The following is a 23,742-nucleotide window of genomic DNA, read 5'->3' on the forward strand; positions in this document are numbered from 1 at the left end:
GGTAAGAAGTTGCCGAGGGTCACCGAGCTCTTCCGACACATTCTGCTCTGTTCAGTTGTGATGGAGGGTGTGTGTCTATTTCCAGTGCAAGACTATTTTGACCTACAATAGTCCATGGCTTTTCTCTTATGCTCCCTGATAATCTAGAAGCTATATGCTGAAACGCATTATTTCTTGCAAATGCAAACTAGGCAATGGGTTAATCAGAGTTCTGTGACAAAGATTAAGTATACTTCCAATTAACTTTCATAAACCAGAAATCAGGCCACTCTAACCTAACTCATTACTCTGTATGCATTTGATCACAGTTGGGGTCACCCATCTCTACATAGGCAAATATGCTGGTGTCAGAGAGAAAATGATTGAAATGATACTTCATGATGGAATCAAATTAGCGACAGAAATTAGTTACATAGAAATGTAATGAAGGCAAAGATGCCAGAAGAGCATCTATGGATGCTTCAGAATTTGAAGAAACTTGCCTGAGAGATGAGCCTAATGTTTTCATTTTGTTTTAATAATTTGCCAAATCTGCAAACCTAGAAGGAGCCTAATTAAAGTTAATGAGAAATAATCTCCATTTTAAAAGTCTTAATAATTTGATACTTTTGTACAGAGCTCTTGTACATTTTTCTCCTGAGGTCATGAAATATATTACGTTCAAAATTCAAATTTAAAAGGCACTGAAATATTTTGTTTTATTCCTTTCCTTTTTTTCTCTTTCTTTTCTTAGTTTCCTTCCCATTTTAGGAGGCATATTTATTTTGAAGCATATTTTGTTTATGAGGCATACATACGAGGCAAAATTTTTTAAATTTTCACATTTTAATTTGGGTAGTTTTTGAGGAAAAGGTGGTTTTTGGTTACGTGGATAAGTCCTTTAGTGGTGATTTCTGAGATGTTGGTGCTCCTGTCACCCGAGCAGTATATGCGATACCCAATATGTAGTCTTTGGTCCCTTACCCCAACTCCTACCCTTCCTCCAGAGTCCCCAAAGCTCATTATATCATTTTTATGCCTTTGCATCCTCACAGCTTAACTCCCACGTAAAAGTGAAAACATGTAATAGTTTTCCATTCCTGAGTTACTTCTTTCATTCCGTTTTACGGTGAGTAGTATTCCATGGTGTATATGTACAACATTTTCTTTATCTACTTGTTGGTTGATGCACATTTAGGTTGGTTCCATAATTTTTGCAGTTGTGAATTTTGCTGCTATAAACATGCACAGGCATGTGTCTTTTTCATATAATGACTCCTAAAAGGGCGAGCTTTATGGGCACAGTTTCACGAATTTTTACCTATGTACCCATTCATAAATACCACCCAACTGCAGATATAGACCAATGCTGCACAAAAGAGCTTTCTGTGATGGTGGAAATGTTCTATGTCTGTGCTGTCCATTTTAGCAGCCACAAGTCACATGTGGCTACTGAGTAGTAGATATGTGGCTAGTGTGACTGAAAAATTGAATTTGAAATTTATTTACTGAGGTAGTGGCTACCATTTTGGACATTACAGACATAGAACATTTCCATCATCTCAGAAGCTCCCTGGTGTACTTTTAAATCAGTACTTACCCAGTGCCCCCTCCTTTTCCCCCTGAAGTAGCCACTATTCTGATTTCTATTGCCATAGATTAGTTTTTCCTGATCTTGAGTTTTATATAAATGAAATAATAGAATATATACTCCTTGGGTTTGGACATTTACTCTCAATACAATGTCTATGAGATTTATCTTTTCTGTTGAATGTGGCAGCCGTTGTCCTTCTTTTTAAAATTTATTGTTACTGTATTCTATTGTATGGCTATGCCATAGTTTGTCCATTCTACTACTGATAGATATTTAGTTTAATTCTAACTTTAGAAATAAAACTGCTACAAATATTCTTGTGCATATCTTTTGGTGGTCAAATACGCTCATTTCTCTTGGGTATTTACCAAGAGATGGAACTACTGAGCTTTATCCTCCCCATAGCAATGTAGAAAACATCCAGTTGCTTCATTATAATAAAATTTTACATTTGAAACATGGCTATTTGTAAAGAGTAAAATAGTTACTTATATTCTATTCAAGGGAATGTACAACTAATTGAAACATTATGGATAATATCCAATAACTAAGATGCAATTACCTTATGTCCCAGTAATTATACTTATAGGTATGTTCCCTGGAGAAATTCTTATATATGTGCACAAGAAGTATTTATAATGCATTTTTTGTAATAGCAAAAAAATACTTATTTCATTAAGTAAATGATGGTGTATTCATATTGAGATATCACCCAGAAAAATAGAGCTACATGCATAAATATAAATCAATCTCTCCACTATAACGATGAGTCAAAAAAGCAGTGGCAGAAAATTACAGTTCAATATGATGTATATAAAGATTTAAAATAGTCAAAACACTACTATAGATCTGTTAAGTATATGTATTTCAGTAATGAAAGTATTAAGAAATGTAAGAAAGGGATTAACAGCAAAGCAATAAATGGTTACTCTGCGCTTGGGGGAGATTGAGGGAAGGAGACTTCAACTGCACCACTACATTTATTCATTAACCTGTGTAACAGGTACACAGGTATTGATACTGTATTAGGTATCATTTTGCATGTCTTAAATATTATATAATAATAAGGAATCCAGAAAGTGGTGGAGACTGCTAAGCCTGTGCTAGTATCCATTTTAACTCCCTTTTCAATGCTTGAATCCCTCAACCCCTACAAGAGTTCAACCCAGTACATAGCTGCCCAGCTAGAACTACACTTCTCAGGCTTGTTGTAAAGAAATGCGGTCATGTGACTGAGCTCTTGCCAATGGGATCTGAGCAGAGGTGAGTGCAGCCTCTGGGTTATATCCTTAAAAGGAAGCATCTTGCCTATCCCTACCACCTTTTCTTTTCTTTGGGCTGAATATGAACGTGTTGGTGGTGAGACAGCTTTGGTTGCATGCACACAGATGATACTGTAGGAGATGATAGTGTAATGAAATTGAAGAACTACTAGCTCAGACTTTTACATCACAGAAGAATAAAGCTCTCCGGGTCTCTTAGGTTATAGCAGTTTATACTATATCCAGCTATTATAATACAGTCAGCTAGACCAGTGGGATCTAACTGATATAACTGATCTCCCTGATTACCATAAGGGGGAATCAGTTTTAGAGATGAGGCATGAGAAGTACCACAAGACTGCAAAGATTCACATGTGGAGGTTGACATGTTGGGTTCAAGTTCCAAGGATACCTGTGTTACCTTGAGCCAGTCCTTCACCTGTCCAGGTATCATTTTCCTCATCTTTAAGGGGAAATAGGAAGATGTTCTCCTTGCTTTGTTGTAGAGCTGTGAAGACCAAATAAAATAATGCCAACTGCCTAACTTGGTATAAAATCTAAATTAGCATGAAGAGAAAGATACTGCACGACCTGATACCATTTCCCCAAAACATTATTTTTTAAACAAATTAAAAACTCAGTTAATTCCAGTAGGTTCATAAAGAATTAACCACATGAACATATTATTTAAAATATGATTTATAGGTGAGACATCCACAGAGCAAATCTTGGACACTTAAACAATCATCTGGGGCAGTTTGCATGCAATTCTCCTAGTAGGCAAATTTTTAAATAAGCATTTTTTATAATTTCTTGCATGAACATTCTTGACCCATAAATTCTACAACTTTCTATCTTACTCCAGAAAGAAACAAATACTTAGAATAAACCTAAGGAAAGTGTTGAGTCATTATATAGGAAAAATTAAATTTCCACCTTTATGTTGTTTGTTTCTTTAAAAGAAGTTAGACTGAATTAGATAGAAAGACTGAGGAAACAATGCTAGAATATGAAAAGAAGTCCTTATTTCTTTCTAGTGGATTTCTTACTATATCCTGCATACATGTACAACTTGCAGAAATCCAGATACCATGGCGAACAATTCTATTTCCGAACTACAGATTTATTAAACTTAAAAAATCTAAGTAGCTGGGCACAGTGGCTCACGCCTGTAATCCCAGTGCTTTGGGAGGCTGAGGCAGGTTAATCGTGAGGTTAGGAGATCAAGAGCAGCGTGGCCAACATGATGAAACCCCATCTCTATTAATATACAAAAACATTAGCTGGGCATGGTGGCACGTGCTGTAGTCCCAGCTACTCAGGAGGCTGAGGCAAAAGAATCACTTGAACCCTGGAGGCAGAGGTTGCAGTGAGCCAAGATCACGCCACTGCACTCCAGCCTGGGCAACAGAGAGAGACTCCATCTAAAAAAAATAAACAAAACAAACAAACACACACACAAAAATAACCCCCACAATCTAAGTAAATAAGTCATATAGGAAGCCAAGGTGGGAAGATCACTTGAGGCCAGGAGTTCGAGACCAGTCTGGGTAACATAGTGCCACCCACTGTCTACAAAAATTAAAAACAAAAACAAAAACAAAAACATAGTAGCCAGGTGTGGTGGCACATGCCTGTAGTCCCAGCTACTCAGGAGGCTGAGGCAGGAGGATTGCTGAGCCCAGGAGGTAGAGGCTGCAGTGAGCTGAGATTGCACCACTGTAATCTAGCCTGGCCAACAGAGTGAGACCCTGTCTCTTACAGCAAAAAAAAAAAAAAAAAAAAAAAAAAAAAAAGAAAAAAGAAAACGTAAACAAAAGAGTCATATCAAGATTCTATAGATTCTCATCTTTCCTTCCACTGGGCAAATCAGATCTGTCAGTCTCTCACTCGTAAACACCTAAGAGCTTCTTATAATCCTTGGAGTAAATCCAAGCTCTGAGATATGGCCTAAGATAGCCCAGCCTTCTGAATGTACTTCCTTTCCGTTTCTGTTTGGTCTCTGTGCTCCATCCACACTGATCTTATGTCTTGGTATCCTTTGAACCAAGCTTATTGCTTTGTTTCATCAAAAGCACTTCCTTTTCCAGGTATGATCTTCCCCAGGCTGTTCCTTCATTTCCATCAGGCCTCTGCTGAAGGGTCACAAACCCTACAGAGACTTCTCTGTCTACATAATCTCAAATACCACCATTATCCTCTGTCTCCTCATTCTGATTTGTTTTTCTTTATAGCCCATATCTCTGTTTATATGACATAATATACTTTTTTTTTCTTGTTTTGCCCATTAAACATCAGTGTTTTGAGAGCAGAAATCTCATCTGTTACATTTGCTGCTATATCCTCAGTTCCTGGAACAGTGTCTGGTGTATGATAGACACTCAATTCACATTGAATAAGTGCACAATTGAATGTTGTTTTATCATTAATGGTGCATCCAGTCTTACACACCTATTTTCACTCTCACCTCACGTTTCTATGAGGTTTTGCTGATTTTATGGTAATCAAAACAACATTTTAAGATGGAAAAGCAGTGCCTGCCCATTTCAGAGTGACATAATGAAGTAGCTAGTACTTCTTGATGACTAAAGGATCAGAGAGAAAATATGTTCTTTCCTCTGAAAGATATGTGAAATAACAAACTAGTGACTCTCAAAACTGCCAATTAAAAGCATGATTGGACTTACGTTTCTACTTTTGCTAACAATCTCTGAACAACAAAAATACTTACACATTAAAAAAAAAATTGATGCCTTGTGTGGTGTCTCACGCCTGTAATCCCAGCACTTTGGGAGGCCGAGGCGGGTGGATCATCTGAGGTCAGGAGATCAAGATCAGCCTTGCCAACATGGTGAAACCCCGTCTCTACTAAAAGTACAAAAAAATTAACTGAGCGTGGTGGCAGGGACCTGTAATCCTAGCTACTTGGGAGCCTGAGGCAGGAGAATTGCTTGAAACTGGGAGGCGGAGGTTGCAGTGAGCCAAGTTTGTAGCATTGCACTCTAGCCTGGGCAACAAGAGTGAAACTCCGTCTCAAAAAATAAAATAAAATAAAATTTTAAAAAATGATTCCTTTTTCATTAGGAGAGGTCAATTACCTTCAGGTCTTAATTCCATGTTATATGTAGTGGTTTTATTTACTGTAGCAATAGAAAACATTATTTTATAATAAAACATTGACTGTTTACTAAAATAAATTGGTAAAATAAGTTGGGCATATATTGGCTTTAAACAATTTTATGCCAGGGCATGTCAGCAATAATCATAGTTTGAGAAATTATGGTAGATTCAAAAGTGGCCATAATCTTCCACTCTGATTATAACGACACCTTTTGCAATATGAATTTATAGCTCCTCCCATCAAGAGATGGAGTCTGTTTCTCCTCGCTTGAATTTTAGCTGGCCTTGTGACTTCCTTTGCCAATAGAATACAGTGGAAGCAACAGTATGACAGTTCTGAACTAAGACTTCCAGAGTCCTTGTACTTTCACACTTTTACTTAGAACCCTGTCCAATGGCCATGTGAAAAAGTCCAGGGTGTGGAATCATTCCAGCTGAAGTTATCCTAGATCAATCCGTAGTCATCTGGCCTTCTAATAGAACAAAGCTTCCTACCAAACCCACGGCTGACAACAAACACAACAAACTCAATAAGTGAGCCCAGCCAAGACCATAAGAACTACCCAGCTCATGTATAGGCTTGTTAGCAATAACACATGTTTCTTGTTTTAAGCAATTGAGTTTAAGAATTGTTTGTTATGCAGCAACAGCTAACCCATACAGGTATTATCACAATAGTAAAATAAACACATCCCTTATAAAGGTAAGGGCTTTGCCGCTTTCTAATGATCCTTGTTAAATCTTTTTGGCCTCCCTATACATAAGGATTTCACACTTCTTATCTCTTGTCCAGCTCCAAAATCTACTCAGATTCTGCCCTTACTCTTGAATAATGAGGAACTCTATTTAGCTTGAGTTCCTTTACCTCAGCCAACCTATCATCTCCTCACTTCCAATTTCAAAGAAGCAGTCTTTTAAAGCTAGCATATCAGCATTGATGCCAGAAAGCAAACACACCAGTATAGTTTAGAAAAGTGGACAATTTAGGTTGAAGACAGCAAATGAAAGAGACAAAGGAAGAGATTTCCGATTAGGACAGTTGCCACAGTAAAGAGAGGTTGGTAGTTAATACTAGAACCCCACTGTAGTTACACCTGTATCTTACTAGTCATCTACTACTCATAATGCTTACTTATTTTAAATGCTGTTTGTGTTCATAAGCTATTTTACACAATAATGCTGGATAGCCAACAACCCTTGAAATCAGTGACTTACACTAATATATGTTGATTGCCATGTTCATGGGTCTGTGAACTGATTGGGGTTCTGTTGACCTAGACTGAGCATGGCTGTAGGTTTTAGACTATGGGTTGCTTCGGAGTTGGCTTAGCTGGGCTTGGCTCCAGGTTGTGAGTTCAGTTAGATTTGTTTCATTTGTATCATGCAGAGGCCCAGGCTACAGGAGTAACAACTGCATAGGGCATGGTCTTCTCTTGGAAGATCCCCAAAGTGCAATGGCAGCAAAACCATGTGCACAAGCACATCTCAAGACCTCTGCTCATTTAGTCTGCTGACGGCCCACTCACAAAGCAAGCATGATGGCTGGTACCAAAGTTAAGGGGTTGAGAAGCTCACTTAATGCCCCATGAGCCATGGTAGGGTGTTTAATTTTAATACACAGTAGCAAAGAATTGAGGCAATTATTTCATTCAACCACATTACACTTATGATACAATTTTGTCTCTACTTTGGTCTATAATTGGGTAAAAGAAGATACCAGACATCTCAGATCATCTCTCTTTATTCAGCCTAAACAATTTCTTCATCATTCAAACCCAGCTCACCTAATACCTTCTCTGTGAAGCAGCAGCTGACCAATCAAACCCCATTGTTATCTGATAGCTCTAAAGTGCTCCAGCTGTTGAAACTTATACCACTCTGCCATGCCCCCTACTACCCCTATCACCATGCCACTAACTACCATCACCAACCCAGGCTATCATTTACTGAGTTCCTATCATGTGATGGGCTCCTTACATACCTTATTTCTATCTGATAGTTATTAATATCTGTTTTATAGAAAAGTTAATTAACTTGCTAAAGGTTACATAGATAATGGATAGCTAAGCCTGGATTCACACTGCCACTATATATTACAATTGTCTACTATTTTACATATTGACTTTTTAACAGTTAGAATGTATTGTGGATGGATTTTATTCCTTCAAATTGCATTGTATACTTATTGAAGGCACTTCTTCAGATTGTTCCCTGGCACAATTTGATGAATTGTTGCAATAACTGATTCCAGAGAACCAGCCCATCCTATACTTCATTATTCATTAGAAAAGAACTTTCTTAAGATGTGAGAATTTGATTAATTAATGGTAGCTAATAATAACTAGCACCAACCACCTTATTAAATGGGTACTATCCCAGCTATACAAGGAAGAGCTGGTACCATTTCTACTGAAACTATTCCAAAAAATTGAGGAGGAGGGACTCCTGCCTAACTGATTTTATAAGGCCAGCATCATCTTGACACCAAAACCTAGCAGAGATGTAGCAAAAAAAGAAAACTTCAGGCCAATTTTCTTGATGAACGTTGATGTAAAATCCTCAGCAAAATACTGGCAAACTGAGTCCAGCAGCACATCAAAAAGCTAATCCATTATGATCAAGTAGGACTTCAACCTGGGATGCAAGTTTGGTTCAACATATACAAATCAATAAATGTGATTCATCACATAAGCAGAATTAAAGGCAAAAACCACATGACTATCTCAATAGATGCAGAAAAGGCTTTTAATAAAATCCAACATCCATTCATGTTAAAAACTCTCAATAAACTAGGTATTGAAGGAACATACCTCAAAATAATAAGAGCTGTCTATGACAAACCCACAGCCAACATCATACTGAACAGGCAAAAGCTGGAGGCATTCCCCTTGAAAACCAGTATAAGACAAGGATGCCCTCTCTCGCCACTTCTATTGAACACTGTATCGGAAGTCTTGGCCAGGGCAATGAAGCAAGAGAAAGAAAAAAAGAGCATCCAAATAGGAAGAGAGGAAGTCAAACTATCCCTGTTTGCAGATGACATGATCCTATATCTATAAATCCCCCATAGTCTCAGCCCAGAAGTTTCTTAAGCTGATAAACAACTTCAGCAAAGTCTCAGGATACAAAAATCAATGTGCAAAAATCACTAGCATTTCTTACAACAACAACAGTGAAGGTGACAGCCAAATCAGGAAAGAATTCCCATTCACAATTGCCACAAAAAAGAATAAAATACCCAGGAATATAGCTAACTAGGGGGTGAAAGATCTCTACAAGGAGAACCACAAATCACTGCTCAAAGAAATCAGAGATGACACAAACAAATGGAAAAACATCCAATGCTCATGGATAGAAAGAATCAATATTGTTAAAATGGTCATACTGCCCAAAGCAATTTATAGATTCAATGCTATTCCTATTAAACTATCATTGAGATTTTTCACAGAACTAGAAAAAAATATTTAATAATTCATACGGAATCATAAAAGAGCCTGGATAGCCAAGGAAATCCTACCAAAAAAAGAACAAAGCTGAAGGCATCATTCTACCTGACTTCAAACTATACTACAGGGCTACAGTAACCAAAACAGCATTGTACTTGTAGAAAAACAGACACAAAGATGAATGGAACAGAATAGAGAACCCAAAAATAAGACTTCACACCTACAAATATCTGATCTTCCACAAACCTGACAAAAAGAAGCAATGGCAAAGGATTCCCTATTCAACAAATGGTGCTGGGATAACTGGCTAGCCATATGCAGAAGATTGAAACTGGACACCTTCCTTACACCATCCACAAAAATTAACTTAAGATAGATTAAAGACTTAAATATAAAACTCAAAACTATAAAAACCCTGGAAGACAACCTAGGCAATACCATTCAGGACATAGGCACAGCAAAGATTTCATGATGAAGACACCAAAAGCAATTGCAACAAAAGCAAAAATTGACAGATGGGATCTAATTAAACTAAAAAGCTTCTGCATAGCAAAATAAACTATCAACAGAGAAAACAGAAAACCAACAGAATGGGGAGAATTTTTGCAACCTATGCATCTGACAAGGTCTAATATCATGCATCTATAAGGAACTTAAACAAATTTATAAGAAACAAACAACCCAATTAAAAAGTAGGCAAAGGACATGAACACTTCTCAAAAGAAGACATACATGCAGCCAACAATCATATGAAGAAAAGCTCAACATCACCGATCATTACAGAAATGCAAATCAAAACCACAATGAGATACCATCTCACACGAGTCATAACGGCTATTATTAAAAAGTCAAAAACTAACAGATGTTGGAAAGGTTGTTAAGAAAAAGGAATGCTTTTGGGTGGAAAAGGTAAGATCTTACATCCATGGAATAATTTTTTGAAAGTAAATAATTATTGCTGTTATGATGCGATAATTATTTAATTTAGGGGTTAACAAACTGCAGCCCTTGAGTCAAATATGCCAGCTGCCTGCTTTTGTAAATAAAGTTTAACAAGAACACAGCCATGCCCATATACCTTATGTATTATATGTGGCTGCTTTCACTACAATGACAGAATTAAAAAGACCACAGGGTTCACAAAGCCTAAAATATTTACCAACTCCTAGTTTATTTATTAACTGAAAAGCTTTGCAATTTGGAATTTTATGTATGATGTTGTATGTTCTTCCTCCAAAGAACAACTTTTTAAAAATTTTGCCCAGCTAGGAAACAACATGAAATAGCTACACTTTTCAGGTCATCCAATTGGCCAGATCACACAAAAGCATGACAAGATAAGAAAAACAAGCATTCCCTATCCTTCAACCATCCTCTGAAGACTGCAGGGCTTTGTTAACTATGTTTTTAAAAATTAAATCAGGAAACACTTGGATTGCTACAACGGAACGTAAATGAGCGAAGCAAACAAACCTAAGTAGTCTCCATTGAATAGATGCGTCCATTAAAATAATTCTTAGCCAATATACAGAATTGAGTCTTCAACTAAGCTTTCTTTTCCTCCAACAAATTTTAGGGGAAAAAAGAGCAGACCAAATAAAAGAGATTCATAAAAGACTTAGCAAAATACATACATATCTACCACCTTCCTAAGCAAAATACATACATATCTACCACCTTCCTAGAGTCTAGACAGGATCAATAAACTTTCTACTTAATCTCCAAAATCTTCTCTATGGAAAAGATGACTACTTAGGAGCTTGCTTTGAAGTCTTGAAATGTTGAGTTCAAATCCAAGCTTTGTTGCTGACTGGCTGTATGACCTTGGAAAAAAATTGTACAACCCCCCTTTTAGCTTCTTTACTAAAACGTAGGTAAAAATGTCTGCTTTAAAGGCTTGTTATGAGGATTAGATTTGATGATGCATATAAAGTATTAGGCTTACTGTCTGGCACATAGTAAGTATTTAATACTTGGTAGGTATAATTGATGTCCAAACTGGAGGTCAGGACATAGATTATGAAGCCTCCACTAACAGTTCACTCTAAAAGAATGATGTAGAATCATTCACTACCCATCAAGGAAAGGGAATTAATGTATTTTATTCATATTTTCCAAAAAAAAAAGGATTGAAACACAAAGGGTTAACAACAAAATTTAATCAATACACTATACTCCACTACCCAAGCTTCTGCTAATTTTAGGTCTGAATCACTGAGGAAACAAAAAGGCTGCATGTTGGAAGAAGAAAAATTCAAATTATTAGCATGGGGAATCTGGACTGGTGAAACGTGTTCAAAGGCTAGTAAAATATCTCTATTTGCAAGGCTGTGCTAGATGGCTTATCATAGATTTTGTTGTTTGGCAAAAGGTAGAAAAAAGCAGAAAATATTATTTTTGTATGTATCTTTCTGAAAGTATACCTCTTTAACATCTCTGATTACAATTTTGTGGCTCAATGCATATGAAAAGACTTTGAATAAATGAGCATACTTATGAATCCATTTTGGCAACAAAGGAAAGAGATTGCTGAAATGTCTATAGCAGTTTTGAAGGCTGCATAGAAAATGCCCAATTCCCTGCTCCTTAGATGCAGGATACCCACTGTCTCTCAATTTCTACTTTCCATTGCTGTTAGCATCTTGGTAACAGCAGGTGCAGTCAGATAGAAATATCTGGCCATGTGTTCTAGAAACAAGTGATAGAGAAGTAAGAAAAACCACAATGGGGTCTTCAGAAAATTGTGGCTCTGGGAAATTAAATATTGCCCTCTGGCCCTGTACCAACCACATCTTTAATGCCTCTAAATTTGTCCCTAGTAACTGAGTATATGCATCTTTTTGCTTTCTTTTTTTTGAGACAGGGTCTTGCTCTGTCACCCAGGCTGGAGTGCAGTGGCACAATTACAGCTCACTGCAGCCTTGGCTTCCCAGGCTCAAGTAATCCTCCCATCCCAGCCTCCCAAGTGTGAGCTACCACGCCCAGCTAAATTATTTTGTATTATTTTTTGTAGAGACGGCATTTCACCATGTTGCCCAGCCTGGTCTTGAACTCCTTGTCTCAAGTGATCCACACTCCTCAGGCTCCCAAAGTGCTGGCATTACAGACGTGAGCCACTACATCTGGCCAGTATATATGTATTGATGTATTTTCACATTGGAAGATTGCTGAAATTAAGGTACATCTGGCAAGCAAAGTCACTTAAAACTGGCAGTCCCTTGAATATCTAATGACTTCTAGGGGCAGTGTATGACTTTGAAAAGACATGGTTAATTTCTGTCCCTCTTTGATCAACCATGTCTTGGAACAGACAGATTGAGTGTGGTCAGAAGGAAAGTTTATGCCTGGAAGATTACTGTGACCCTGAGGTAACATCCACATTATAAAACAGGAGTACCGGCAGGTGAATTCAGGCTGAATACTGAAGACCTGTGACACTGCTGCACTTTGTTGAACCAGAAAAAAATGACCAAACATGCACCTTGTGTAATGTGGGCATTTAAGCTCCTTGAGGCCATAACTGCCTTGGACTCTGCATTTACTGATTTAGTCAATATTTAATTGTGCATCTATTTTGTGCTGGGCATTGTGCTAAGTGTTGGCTGTATAGTGGTGAACGCAATAGACATCACTCTTTGCTTAACGAAATCTGGAAGAAGAGATAGACAATAACAGAAAAGAAGTGTGCAAAGCAATTTCAGACTGCATTAAGTGCTGTATAAACAGGGTATTGTTTCAGGAAGGAAAACAGCAAACACTGAGGAGCCCATTTTAGGCAGAATAGTAAGGGAGAACTTCTCTACAAAGGTTACATTTAAAATGATACCTGAAGGAGCCAGCCTTATGAAAGCATGTGGGCAAACAATGTTTGGATGCTTCCCACAGTGAGTTATGCCCTACTTTGGTCCCACCCTTGAGTGTGGGAGGAAACTAATCAATAGTATATAACTTCTATCAAGAGTATACGCTTCTAATCAATAGTATATGACAAGAATGAAGAGATTTTACAGATGTAAAATTCTTAATCAGTTGACTCTAAATTAATCTAAAGAGAGACTAACTTCATGGGCCAGACTTAATCAAGCAATCCATTGATTGATTGATTGAGACAGAGTCTCGCTCTGTCAGCCAGGCTGGAGTGCAGTGGTGGGTGTTATCATGGCTCACTTCAGCCTTCACCTCCTGGTCTCAAGCGATTCTCCCACCTTGGCACCTCAAGTAAGCTGGGACCACAGGTACATGCCACCATGCCTGGCTAATTTTTTAAATGTTTTGTAGAGATGGAGTCTCCCTATGTTTTTCAGGCTGTTCTCGAACTTCTGGCCTCAAGCAATCCTCCCTCCACAGCTTCCCAAAGTGTTGGGATTTCAGATGTGAGCCACTGTGCCCAACCAGGTAATCCTTTTAACAGTGCATCTATAAATAAAAAATTTGATGCACCAGAGACTCTCTCTCTCCCTGTTGCTGGATCTGGAGATTCTACAGCTGCAAGGAAAGGAGTTTTGCCAACAACATGAAGGAGCTTAGAAGTGGATCCTTCCCTGTTGAGCCTCCAGATGTGAGCACAGCCTCGCCAGCACCTTAATTCCAGCTTTGTGAGACCCTTAACAGACGACCTGGCTAAGTCATGCCTGGACTTCTGACCTAGAAAAACTGAGATAATAAGTGGGCATTCTTTTAAGCTGCTAAATTTGTGGCAATCTGTTACACGGCCAAGACAACAAAAACAATAATCTAAGCAGGACAACTATAAAGTCATTGAGAGGTGTGTAGTGAACAAAGAGGGCAATTAGTCAGGAGCCACATCATGGACCATTGTATGACAAAGTAAGAAAGTTTAGGCTCTATCCTCAGCATACAACACATGATGCCTAGTGCACAGCAGATGCTAAAATCTGTTGAACGAATGATGAAAGTATGCTTCTAAATAAAAGGGTTTAATATTAGCCTTCCATCACTACTTCCCATCTCCAGATTTTAAAACATTTCTTCTGTAGACATTCAGTGAAAGATCATTCATGCAAAGAACTATATTGTTGTTACAGGATCAAGAAGAGAGATGAAGAAATAGAGTCTGGCCCCCAAAGCAAATGTTCAGTCAACAGACCTACCGGAAACTTCTGGACAAGGAAAAAGCTATGTAGTTATATGGAGATTAAGGGTTCTGTAATGAGGTATGGATACAACCCAGCAATCTGGGTCACAGCTGAAGGCCTGATAATTTGAGGTTTCTCTTCAGAGTCTAATAAACTATCTGAAAAGCTGCCACGTGTTCATCAAGTTCAAGGAAGATAGTGCTGTAATAAGATAACCACATCATCAAAGGCCATGCTGATGATGGTTTGGAGGAAAGGAAATTAAATGTTAAGAAAATTACCAGTTCAATAATGATAGAGAATCCAATATTGAAAATGCAAAGGTGTTTATAAATTGAGAAATCAAGTTTCCTGATTTCCTTCTTCTTCCTTCCAGACTTACCTGAAAAACCTCTAGAAATTCAGAGAGAATAAATGAACAGATTATCGTCTTATCCTATTAGTTGGAATGTGGATGTTATCCCTGCTGCCAGTTGGGCACATGTAATGGCCAAGGAGAAGGTTAGAGTCATGCTGCACTTCGTTTAGAAGGGAAGAGTGTGATCAGTAACAGAAAAACCAGAAATGGCATTTTCAAAGAGCAGAATGGAAACATCGAGATACAACTGACATCCTTAGCTCATATTCACCACATCTTCAAAATTAGCTGGATTGCTTCACTAAGAAGAGTCTATTTGCCTTTAAAAATACATGAAGATGGCCAGGCGTGGTGGCTTACACCTGTAATCCCAGTACTTTGGGAGGCTGAGGCGGGCGGATCACAAGCTCAGAAGATCGAGACCATCCATCCTGGCTAACTCGGTGAAACCCCGTCTCTACTAAAATTACAAAAAAATAAAAAATAAATAAAAATAAAATTAGCCGGGCATGGTGGCAGGCACCTGTAGTCCCAGCTACTCAGGAGGCTGAGGCAGGAGAATGGCGTGAACCCGGGAGGCGGAGCTTGCAGTGAGCCCAGATCGCGCCACTGCACTCCAGCCTGGGCGAGAAGTGAGACTCCGTCTCAACAAAAAAAAAAAAAAAAAGAAGATGTAGACCTTACTCCTTCTAAAATGCACATTTGAGGTATTTTTCAAGGGAAAATATCCGCACAGTTTTGAATGAGATAGTTAAGGATAACTTATAAAGTTAAGTAGAGGAGTAGAAAGTAGCAGACAGCTGGTACAACTGAGAATCAAATTTACGCCAAATTTGAAGGTTACTAAAGGGAAAGGGGAGAGATGGTGCATCTTGAAAATGTTTTTAAATATCATATCATCATCATCATCATCATCGCTGTCAGCTTTGCATTTCATGAAGATGGAAAGCAGGTCTGTCTTAGCCTCATTTCTCAGATAATACAACCTATTCTCAAATTATCTCACTTAAAAATTTTTTTTGAGACAGGGTCTCACTCTGTCACCCAGGATAGGGTGCAGTGGTGAGATCATGGCTCACTGTAGCCCTGACTTCCCAGGCTCAAGTGATCCTCCCACCTCAGCCTCCTGAGTAGCTGGGACTATGGGTGCATGCCACCACACCCAGCTAGTTTTTAAATTTCTTGTAGAGATGGAGCCTAGGCTGGTCTAAAACCCTTGGACTCACATGACCTTCCCATCTTGGTGCCCCAAAGTGCTGGAATGGAGCTGTGTGCTCAGCCTACCTTACTTTTTTTGAGTTACCTTTAGAATTCAACTCAAATAGCTACATAATTGACTGCATCTTCCCAAGGGTCTATGAAAAATAAAAACAACACTGATTCATAATAAAATTTGCCATTTTACTTTGCATATTATGTTGAGTATGAATTTCTTCTATGAGATTTATCCACTAATTCTCAAATAAACAGAATAGATGTTAAGAAACTCCGTGGGCAAATTCAGAGACATTTGTTAAACTCTCTTGCTTTTCTCTTATGTTTTGATAGACATGGTTCATGTTACAACAGATAACTGATATGTAACTGATATAATCGCGCTTTGATAAATGTCATTTCTCATTTGAGATAAAAATGGCACTTACTGGCAGAACCTCATAAAGAGAGAGCATGGGAACTTTCACAAAGCAGCAGCAGAAATCAGATTACAGCTTCCCCTAGGATACGATATGCGTAAGAGGAAAACATTAAGCACATTTTGGGTTTGGGAAGCACCTAGAAATTGCTTTGTTTGGTAAGGAGAAGAAGGTCCAGAAAATACAAAATTAAACAAGAAACAATTTCAGCAGAGTGAGGATGAAAGTGATACAATATCATTTCTGTATTCTTGCTACTGTGAGTTGATAAGAGTTGTGCAGAGCTGAGTGTAGTCTGCGAGAAAGTGAGTAAATGTATAATTTCAGACACCTGATGGTAAGGCATGACAGGTACACTATCTTTGCTGCCTGTCTACATACAGCCTGCCAGCAAGGAAAGAGGAGGGAGGTAAATTAAATCTCTGCTTTGCTGCCTGCCTATGCAGACTTCATATGAAAGCTGCTGTGGTCAGTCTGAGGCTATTTTCAGGGATGGAGTCAGAGAGCTCTGTCCCACCAGCTTCAGTGCATCAGGGCACTGTCTACTGCCACCGTGTCTTCTGCATCACTGTGGTGTGAGATGATTTAAGAGGGCCAGCCAATGAAGAGTTTCTATTTTAATAGTTAGGTTTCACTTTAATGCATATTATTTTTTTGTAAAAAGAATATATCAAAGCTGTGATTTTATGTACATTACCTAAGATAAAGACAGGTTTAAAAAGTGAACTTGGGGCCAGGCACGGTGGCTCATGCCTATAATCCCAGCACTTTGGGAGGCCGAGGTGGGTGGGTCACCTGAGGTCCAGAGTGTGAGACCAGCCTGGCCAACATGGAAAAACCCACCTCTACTAAAAATACAAAAATTAGCCAGGCATGGTGGCACGTGCCTGTAATCCCAGCTACTCAGGAGGCTGAGGCATGAGAATTGCTTGAACCTGGGAGGTGGAGGTTGCAGTGAGCTAAGCTTGTGCCACTGCACTCTACCCTGAGTGACAGAGTGAGACTCTTAAGCTCAAAAAAAAAAAAAAAAAAGAAAAGAAAAAAAGGTGAATTTGGGAGTTAGTTTAATAAGAAACATTAAATAATCATCCAGGTAGTACTCGGAAATGGCAAAGATCATGAAGGTGGTATGTTAATGCCTGAAGTCTAGAAAACAATTCAGAAGATAACTTTCTTCATATCCCATTGTTTTGACGGTTTCTTTGTTGAGACTTTTGGTATTTGTTTTCATTTACAGAATAACTGTGTTTAAGGTAGAAATTTGGAGACATGAAAAAAGCACAAATGAAAATCATAAAAATCAACCATAATCCTATCCTTTAGAGAAAAGCATAGTTAACATTTTGTTCTTTGCCTATCCAGTACCTTTTTCCATCCTTTTTTCCCATAGAAATGGGACTGTGCCTGCATATTGTGCTTCATAGCCAGATTCTCCACTTAGCAATATCTAAGGAACATTTTCCCACATGGCAAGCTTTCTTCTTTAACAACTCTTTCATTGCTGTTCTATTGGATAAAGAAAATTCCCTTGTATGGTTAAATCAAAATCTAATTAATTAATCCTATACTGCTGGGAATTAAGCATGCTTCCATTTTTTCACTATCATATAAAAGGCTGCAGTGAACATCTTTGGACTTAACACTCTTGCACACACTTCTGCGTACCTACTTGTAATGAATTCCTAAAGGTAGAGCTCCTAGGTCAAAAGGTTTTCCCATTATGAAGGTTTTCTGCTGCAAACTAACAGATTGCAGAAAGGCTACATTAAGAATTTATTGCCACAGTAAGTTTAGAGAATAGCCATCTCTATATTGTCATAGAAATGGGTATTATATGTTGTGAAATATTATCATGACCAATATTTTCTTTCTTTTAAAATACTTTTGTTTGCCAATACACCCCTGAAACTTAGATTACTAAAGACATAGAAATCAAAAAACCATATATTTAGAATTCATGTGTATTTTTGTATGTATAAATTACTTTCATATGTTCTTTTGCCCTAATTTCTATTGATATGAAACCCTGAAACAATAATCAGATTTAGATATGACTAGAGAGTAAAATACTAAATGTCTTAAGTATCCCTGTCCCAAGAAGAAGTACTTTATCTTGTAATTTTTTTTTTGTTGGAGATGGAGTCTCGCTCTGTTGCCCAGGGTGGAATGCAGTGGTGTGATCTCAGGTTCAAGCAATTCTCCTGCCTCAGCCTCCCTAGTAGCTGGGATTACAGGCATCCTCCATCATGCCTGGCTAATTTTTGTATTTTTAGTAGAGACAGTTTCACCATGTTGGCCAGGCTGGTCTTGAACTCCTGACCTCAGGTAATCCACCCGTCTTAGCCTCCCAAAGTGCTGAGATTACAGGCATGAGCCACCGTGCCTGGCCTATCTTGTAATTCTTTTTTGGCTAAGAGTACAATCTTTATTCTGGAGAGAGAAGATATTCTTTAATATTATTGTACTTTTTTCTATTTCACAAAAAAGATTTTGAGGGTAAAATGAGTTGGATTAATTCATTTTTTAGGAGAAAACAGTAAAATATGATCCTGCCACTCAATTCAACAAGTGCAAAAACACTAAGATAAGACAAGAAATGGCATAGCAATGGATTCACTCCAATGAAGCTGAGTTTGAGCAAGCACAGAAAATATGCATAAGCTGTTGCAATAAGAAGAAAAATTAATCCCTAGAATAATTTTGTACCTAGAAGGTTTAGGAACACTTGACTCTCTCTGTAATTCTGAATCTTGCTTATAACTCAGGTGGATGATTTTTCAATATTGAAGCTATGACACCTTCTTGTGGTGGACATGCTGGTGGAGGTGATAGTGGTGGTGGAGGCTAACGCCACCTGCTTATCCCATTCTGAAACTGCTACATGTTGGGATGTAGTCATATTTTAAATAAAATAATGATTAAATTTAATTTTATATTGATATGTGAAATCTCTAAATACTTTTTGACCCATCACAAAAAACTTTTCATCTCCAGATTTGTAATCAATGTTTTCAATTAGAGTTGGATGAGATGAAAGTAGATACCAGCAATATCTTTGAATGTGGTGCATGTGTTGTATTATGAAATGCTAAACAGACTTTTACTAAAACATCCAGAAAACTCAAGGTGATATATCATAGTTGATAAGACCCTACCTACTAGTTAAAATAATTTTCCATTATCCATTTATTAATTCGATAAACATTTACTGAGCATTCACCCTGTGCCAAGATTTTATATACTGGGAATATTAGCAAACAAGGCAAAGATGAATCTCTCTGATAGTTCTTTGAAGGTGAAGGGCAACATAATTACCAGGAAGGAAGGTCCTTGTTTAAAATGCAGATTCCTGGGCCATGCTCTGAGGCTGCAGAATGAGAATCTCTAGGGCTAGCAGCTGGGAATGTGCATTTTTAAACTGCTCCTAAGAGACATCCAGTAAGAGTTTCAGACTGCAAAATAGGCACATAATAAATATTTGTTGAATAAACGAATATAATGCTAAGCTTAGGCAGGTATCAAGATATGAGATACCTTGCTTCCCTAATTCCCCATCTATAGGAAATACAGGCCCATTTTGGGGTGGACCCAAGCAGAGCCTCAGCTCTCGCCATCAGAACCACTCAGAAATTCATGATGTGACTAATGTACAGGTATCGGGCCTTTTGCAAGCTTTCCATTTTAAAAAATTATTCTTGACAGGCAGGTGCTAAGTTCAGTAGTCTTCCCAGCTGAGGAAGCACAAGCCCTTCAACTGGCGAACACCAAAGGCAGAACCATATTTTTTAAAAAATTGATTTTTAGCACTTTTGACATGTGGAAAACAGGCCTTACTCATAGGGCCAACTTACCCATTAGACACAATGAGCTCAGTGCCTAGGGCCCCTGAGACTTTTAAGGGCTCACAAAAATGTTTTATTTATTTATTTTTTAAATCAGAAGAAAAGCATGAATATACTCTAGCCTAAACTGTATTCAACTTTTTACCAGTAGAGTAATAAAATATAAGTTTTAATCCTTTTTTTAAAAAAATCAAAAAGTATCTCATAGAAGTTGGAATGCAGCTCTGCTTACCCACAGCTCTGGGCCCAGGCGAGAAACACCTTACCTGGCAGGCATTGTACAGGAGCTGATGTTCGAACTTCTTGATCCCAAGAATGTTCTGGAACATCTCATAGAGTTGCTCCTTGCTCAGAATCAGCTCGGAGGCTGCGCTGGCTGTCATCCGGGCCTGCTGCTTCCGTGGGTCCTCTTCTCCACGGTAGATGGCATCAAATTTGGCCATCCAGGAGCTCAGCACAGTCTCCTTGCTGAGGCCGTCAATCTCAGGCAGGCTGCGCACTCTCTTCTCAATGTGCTTCTTGAAGACCTCCCGGGAGTCGTTGGCGGAACAGCCTCCACTCTGAACCATGCGGGCCACACGGTCGCTCTTCAGGAACACCTGAGCAAGAACAAGGCCAGGAAAGACAGTAGGTACCAGTTCCCTGGGGCTGGACACTGGGCCAGCCCACCTCACGTGCATCCCAGGAGGAACCACTGTGGGTCTCATCCTGCCCCACCACCTCCTGGCCGTGCAAACTCAGAGTAGTCACTTACACATTCTGCTTCTGTGTCCACATCTGTAAGATGAGAATAACAATTGTACTTACCAGGTTGGTGCAAGGATTAAATGAGATGATACTATCATGAGAGGCAGCACATGGTATACAGACCTGTGCCCGGGCTGCATAGGTTCTCTGCCCCTTAGTGGCTGTGGGACTTTGGGCAAGTTAACCTCTTTGTACCTCAGTGTTCCCATTTATAAAATGGGGATAATAGTATTTATTTAATGTTTAATTTCTTTTTGAGATAGTCTTGCTCTGTCACCTAGGCTGGACTATAGTGACAATCACAGCTCACTGTAACCTCTGCCTCCCAGGCTCAAGCGACCTCCAGCTTCAGCCTCCTGAGTAGCTGGGACTAACTGCATGCCACCACACCTGGCTATTTATTTATTTATTTTGTATTTTTGGTACAGACAGGGTTTCACCATGTTGCCCAGGCTGGTCTCAAACTCCTGGGCTCAAGCAACCCATCCACCTCGGCCTCCAAAAGTGCTGGGATTACAGGCATGAGTCAATGCACCCAGAATTTAATTTTTTATTTTAAATAGAGGCAGGGCTTTGCTCTGTTATGTAAGCCAGACTTCAGTGGTGATCACGATGCACTGCAGCCTCAAACTCCTGGACTCAAGCCATCCTCCTGCCTCAGCCCCTCAAGTAACTGGGACTATAGGTGTGTGCCAATATGCCTCGATAATTTTTAAAACTTTTTGTAGAGACAGGGTCTCGCTGTGTTGCCCAGGCCAGTATGTATTTTGAAATGAGGATTAAATGTGTTAATGTGTAAAACACACATAAAATAGTGCCTGGCCCATGTTACACTTGTTGCTGTTATTATTATTATATGTAAAGTGCCTGGCATGATATCAGGCACATAGCATTAAACATTAACCACTATTTGTATCTCCTTTTATCCCTTCAATGATACTTTTAATTGAAAGTATACAAGTATCAGGTAAACATATATTTAATTTTCTCTCTTCCTTCCTGAAATGTAAACTCTACTTGGACAAGGAACGTGTCCTTCTTGTTCCTCACAATGTCTTCAGGTCCTAGAATGTCTTCAGCACCTGACACTTTAAAAGTGAATTAACAATGAATATAGGTGTTAGGTTAAGTTTATTTTGTAGATGAAAAACCGAGACTTCAGAGAGGGGAAGGGACTTCCTTTTGGTAGCTCAAATTGTCTGACTACCAATGGGTAGTCTTTTTACTTCACCCTGGTTCCTTCCTTCCCTGCAGGGTTCTCCTGCTTGATGAAAACCTCTCCCGCCTGGTGGAAAATCCCTGGTTGGTCTGCTGGTGCTACCTGGTTGAGTCCTGGGACCAAGCCTTCTTCTATTAAGAAAGTCTTATTTTCGCTCCACTGCCCACCATTCGGAAGCTTACACGAGCTACATGGTTCTGGGGTGTAATACAAGGCAGTGAAGCCGCCGCTTCATATTTACAGAGGAAGCATCTGATACGTTTGAGCTGCGTCCTGGTCACACTTCAGAAGGTGCATAAATATCCTTCAAGAGGCAGAGCAAACGTTCATTCCCCTGTCAGATTTCAGGAAATGCACTTGTTGGCCATGAGACAGCACTGCCTGGGGGCATCTCATTGCCTCATGCTTCATCACAAAGCGTTTCTGGGGTGGAGAGATGTTTTTTTTTTAAAAAGGCTCTGGTTTATTGTTGACTTTAATGAACTAATTTAGAAAGGAGGGCTGAGGGTTTGCCTCACAGGGTAGAGGCCATGGCCTGCTTCCTTATGAGTGGGAACTGGTACTCAGATGAGACCTTAGAGTTAATTTGAAAATTAATTATAGACAAAATAGTTTCAAATGAATCCTCAGGCCTTATGAGCCTTAATGAGCTAAATAATTCATCTGCAAACCTGTAACACTTAATGGGGATGGTTTCTCCATCTAAACAACACATTATAGATCTCAACCACCAGTGTTTTGAGGCTAGTGGAGGAAGTCTCTGGAAAGGCAATGGAGCATTGTGGCAGGAGCTGTAACTCATGATCTCAGGCCAGCTCTGCCTCTAACTTGCTGTGTGACCTTGAGCAAATCATCTCCCCTCTCTGATTCTCTAATTTCTCTCTTTTTTTTTTTTTTTTTTTTTTTTTGAGACAGAGTCTCACTTTGTTGCCCAGGCTGAAGTACAGTGGTGTGATCTTGGCTCACTCAACCTCTGCCTCCTGGGTTCAAGCGATTCTCCTGCCTCAGACTCCCAAGTAGATGGGATTACAGGCATCTGCCACCATCCCCAGCTAATTTTTGTATCATTATTATGTTTTTAGTAGTAGTGACGGGGTTTCTCCATGTAGGCCAGGCTGGTCTCCAATTCCTGACCTCAAGTGATACACCCGCCTGGGCTTCCCAAAGAGTTGGGATTACAGGCGTAAGCCACCATGCCTGGCCTGATTCTCCAATTTCTTATCCATACACCAAAGGAATTGAACAATAAGGTTTGGGGCTATCCTTTTAACTGTAATGATTATAAACTTTTCCATGAACCCATTCATCCTTTCTTTGGTTACTCTCTAGGTGGAAGACACTGTACCAGGTGTCAGGAATACAACGGTGAGGAAGACACAGATTTAGCTCTCATGGAGTCCAACTGACATAATCCTAATAATGCCATGCAAATATGATTACGATCT

At 39.0% G+C, this 23,742-nt stretch overlaps 1 protein-coding gene across 11 annotated transcripts in view; it reads right to left on the reverse strand.

Moving 5' to 3' along the window:
* Positions 1-23,742, reverse strand: part of CADPS (calcium dependent secretion activator) — a 475,079-nt gene that overhangs the window by 337,374 nt on the left and 113,963 nt on the right. For all 11 annotated transcript variants that reach the window (XM_009445771.4, XM_054682049.2, XM_009445769.4 and 8 more), the window contains exon 3: positions 20,598-20,930. In XM_009445771.4, coding sequence (XP_009444046.2) covers positions 20,598-20,930 — 333 coding nt within the window. The remainder of the gene's footprint in view (positions 1-20,597; positions 20,931-23,742) is intronic.

The sequence above is a fragment of the Pan troglodytes genome, chromosome 2 (assembly GCF_028858775.2).
Source record: "Pan troglodytes isolate AG18354 chromosome 2, NHGRI_mPanTro3-v2.0_pri, whole genome shotgun sequence".
Taxonomy (NCBI): Eukaryota; Metazoa; Chordata; class Mammalia; order Primates; family Hominidae; genus Pan; species Pan troglodytes.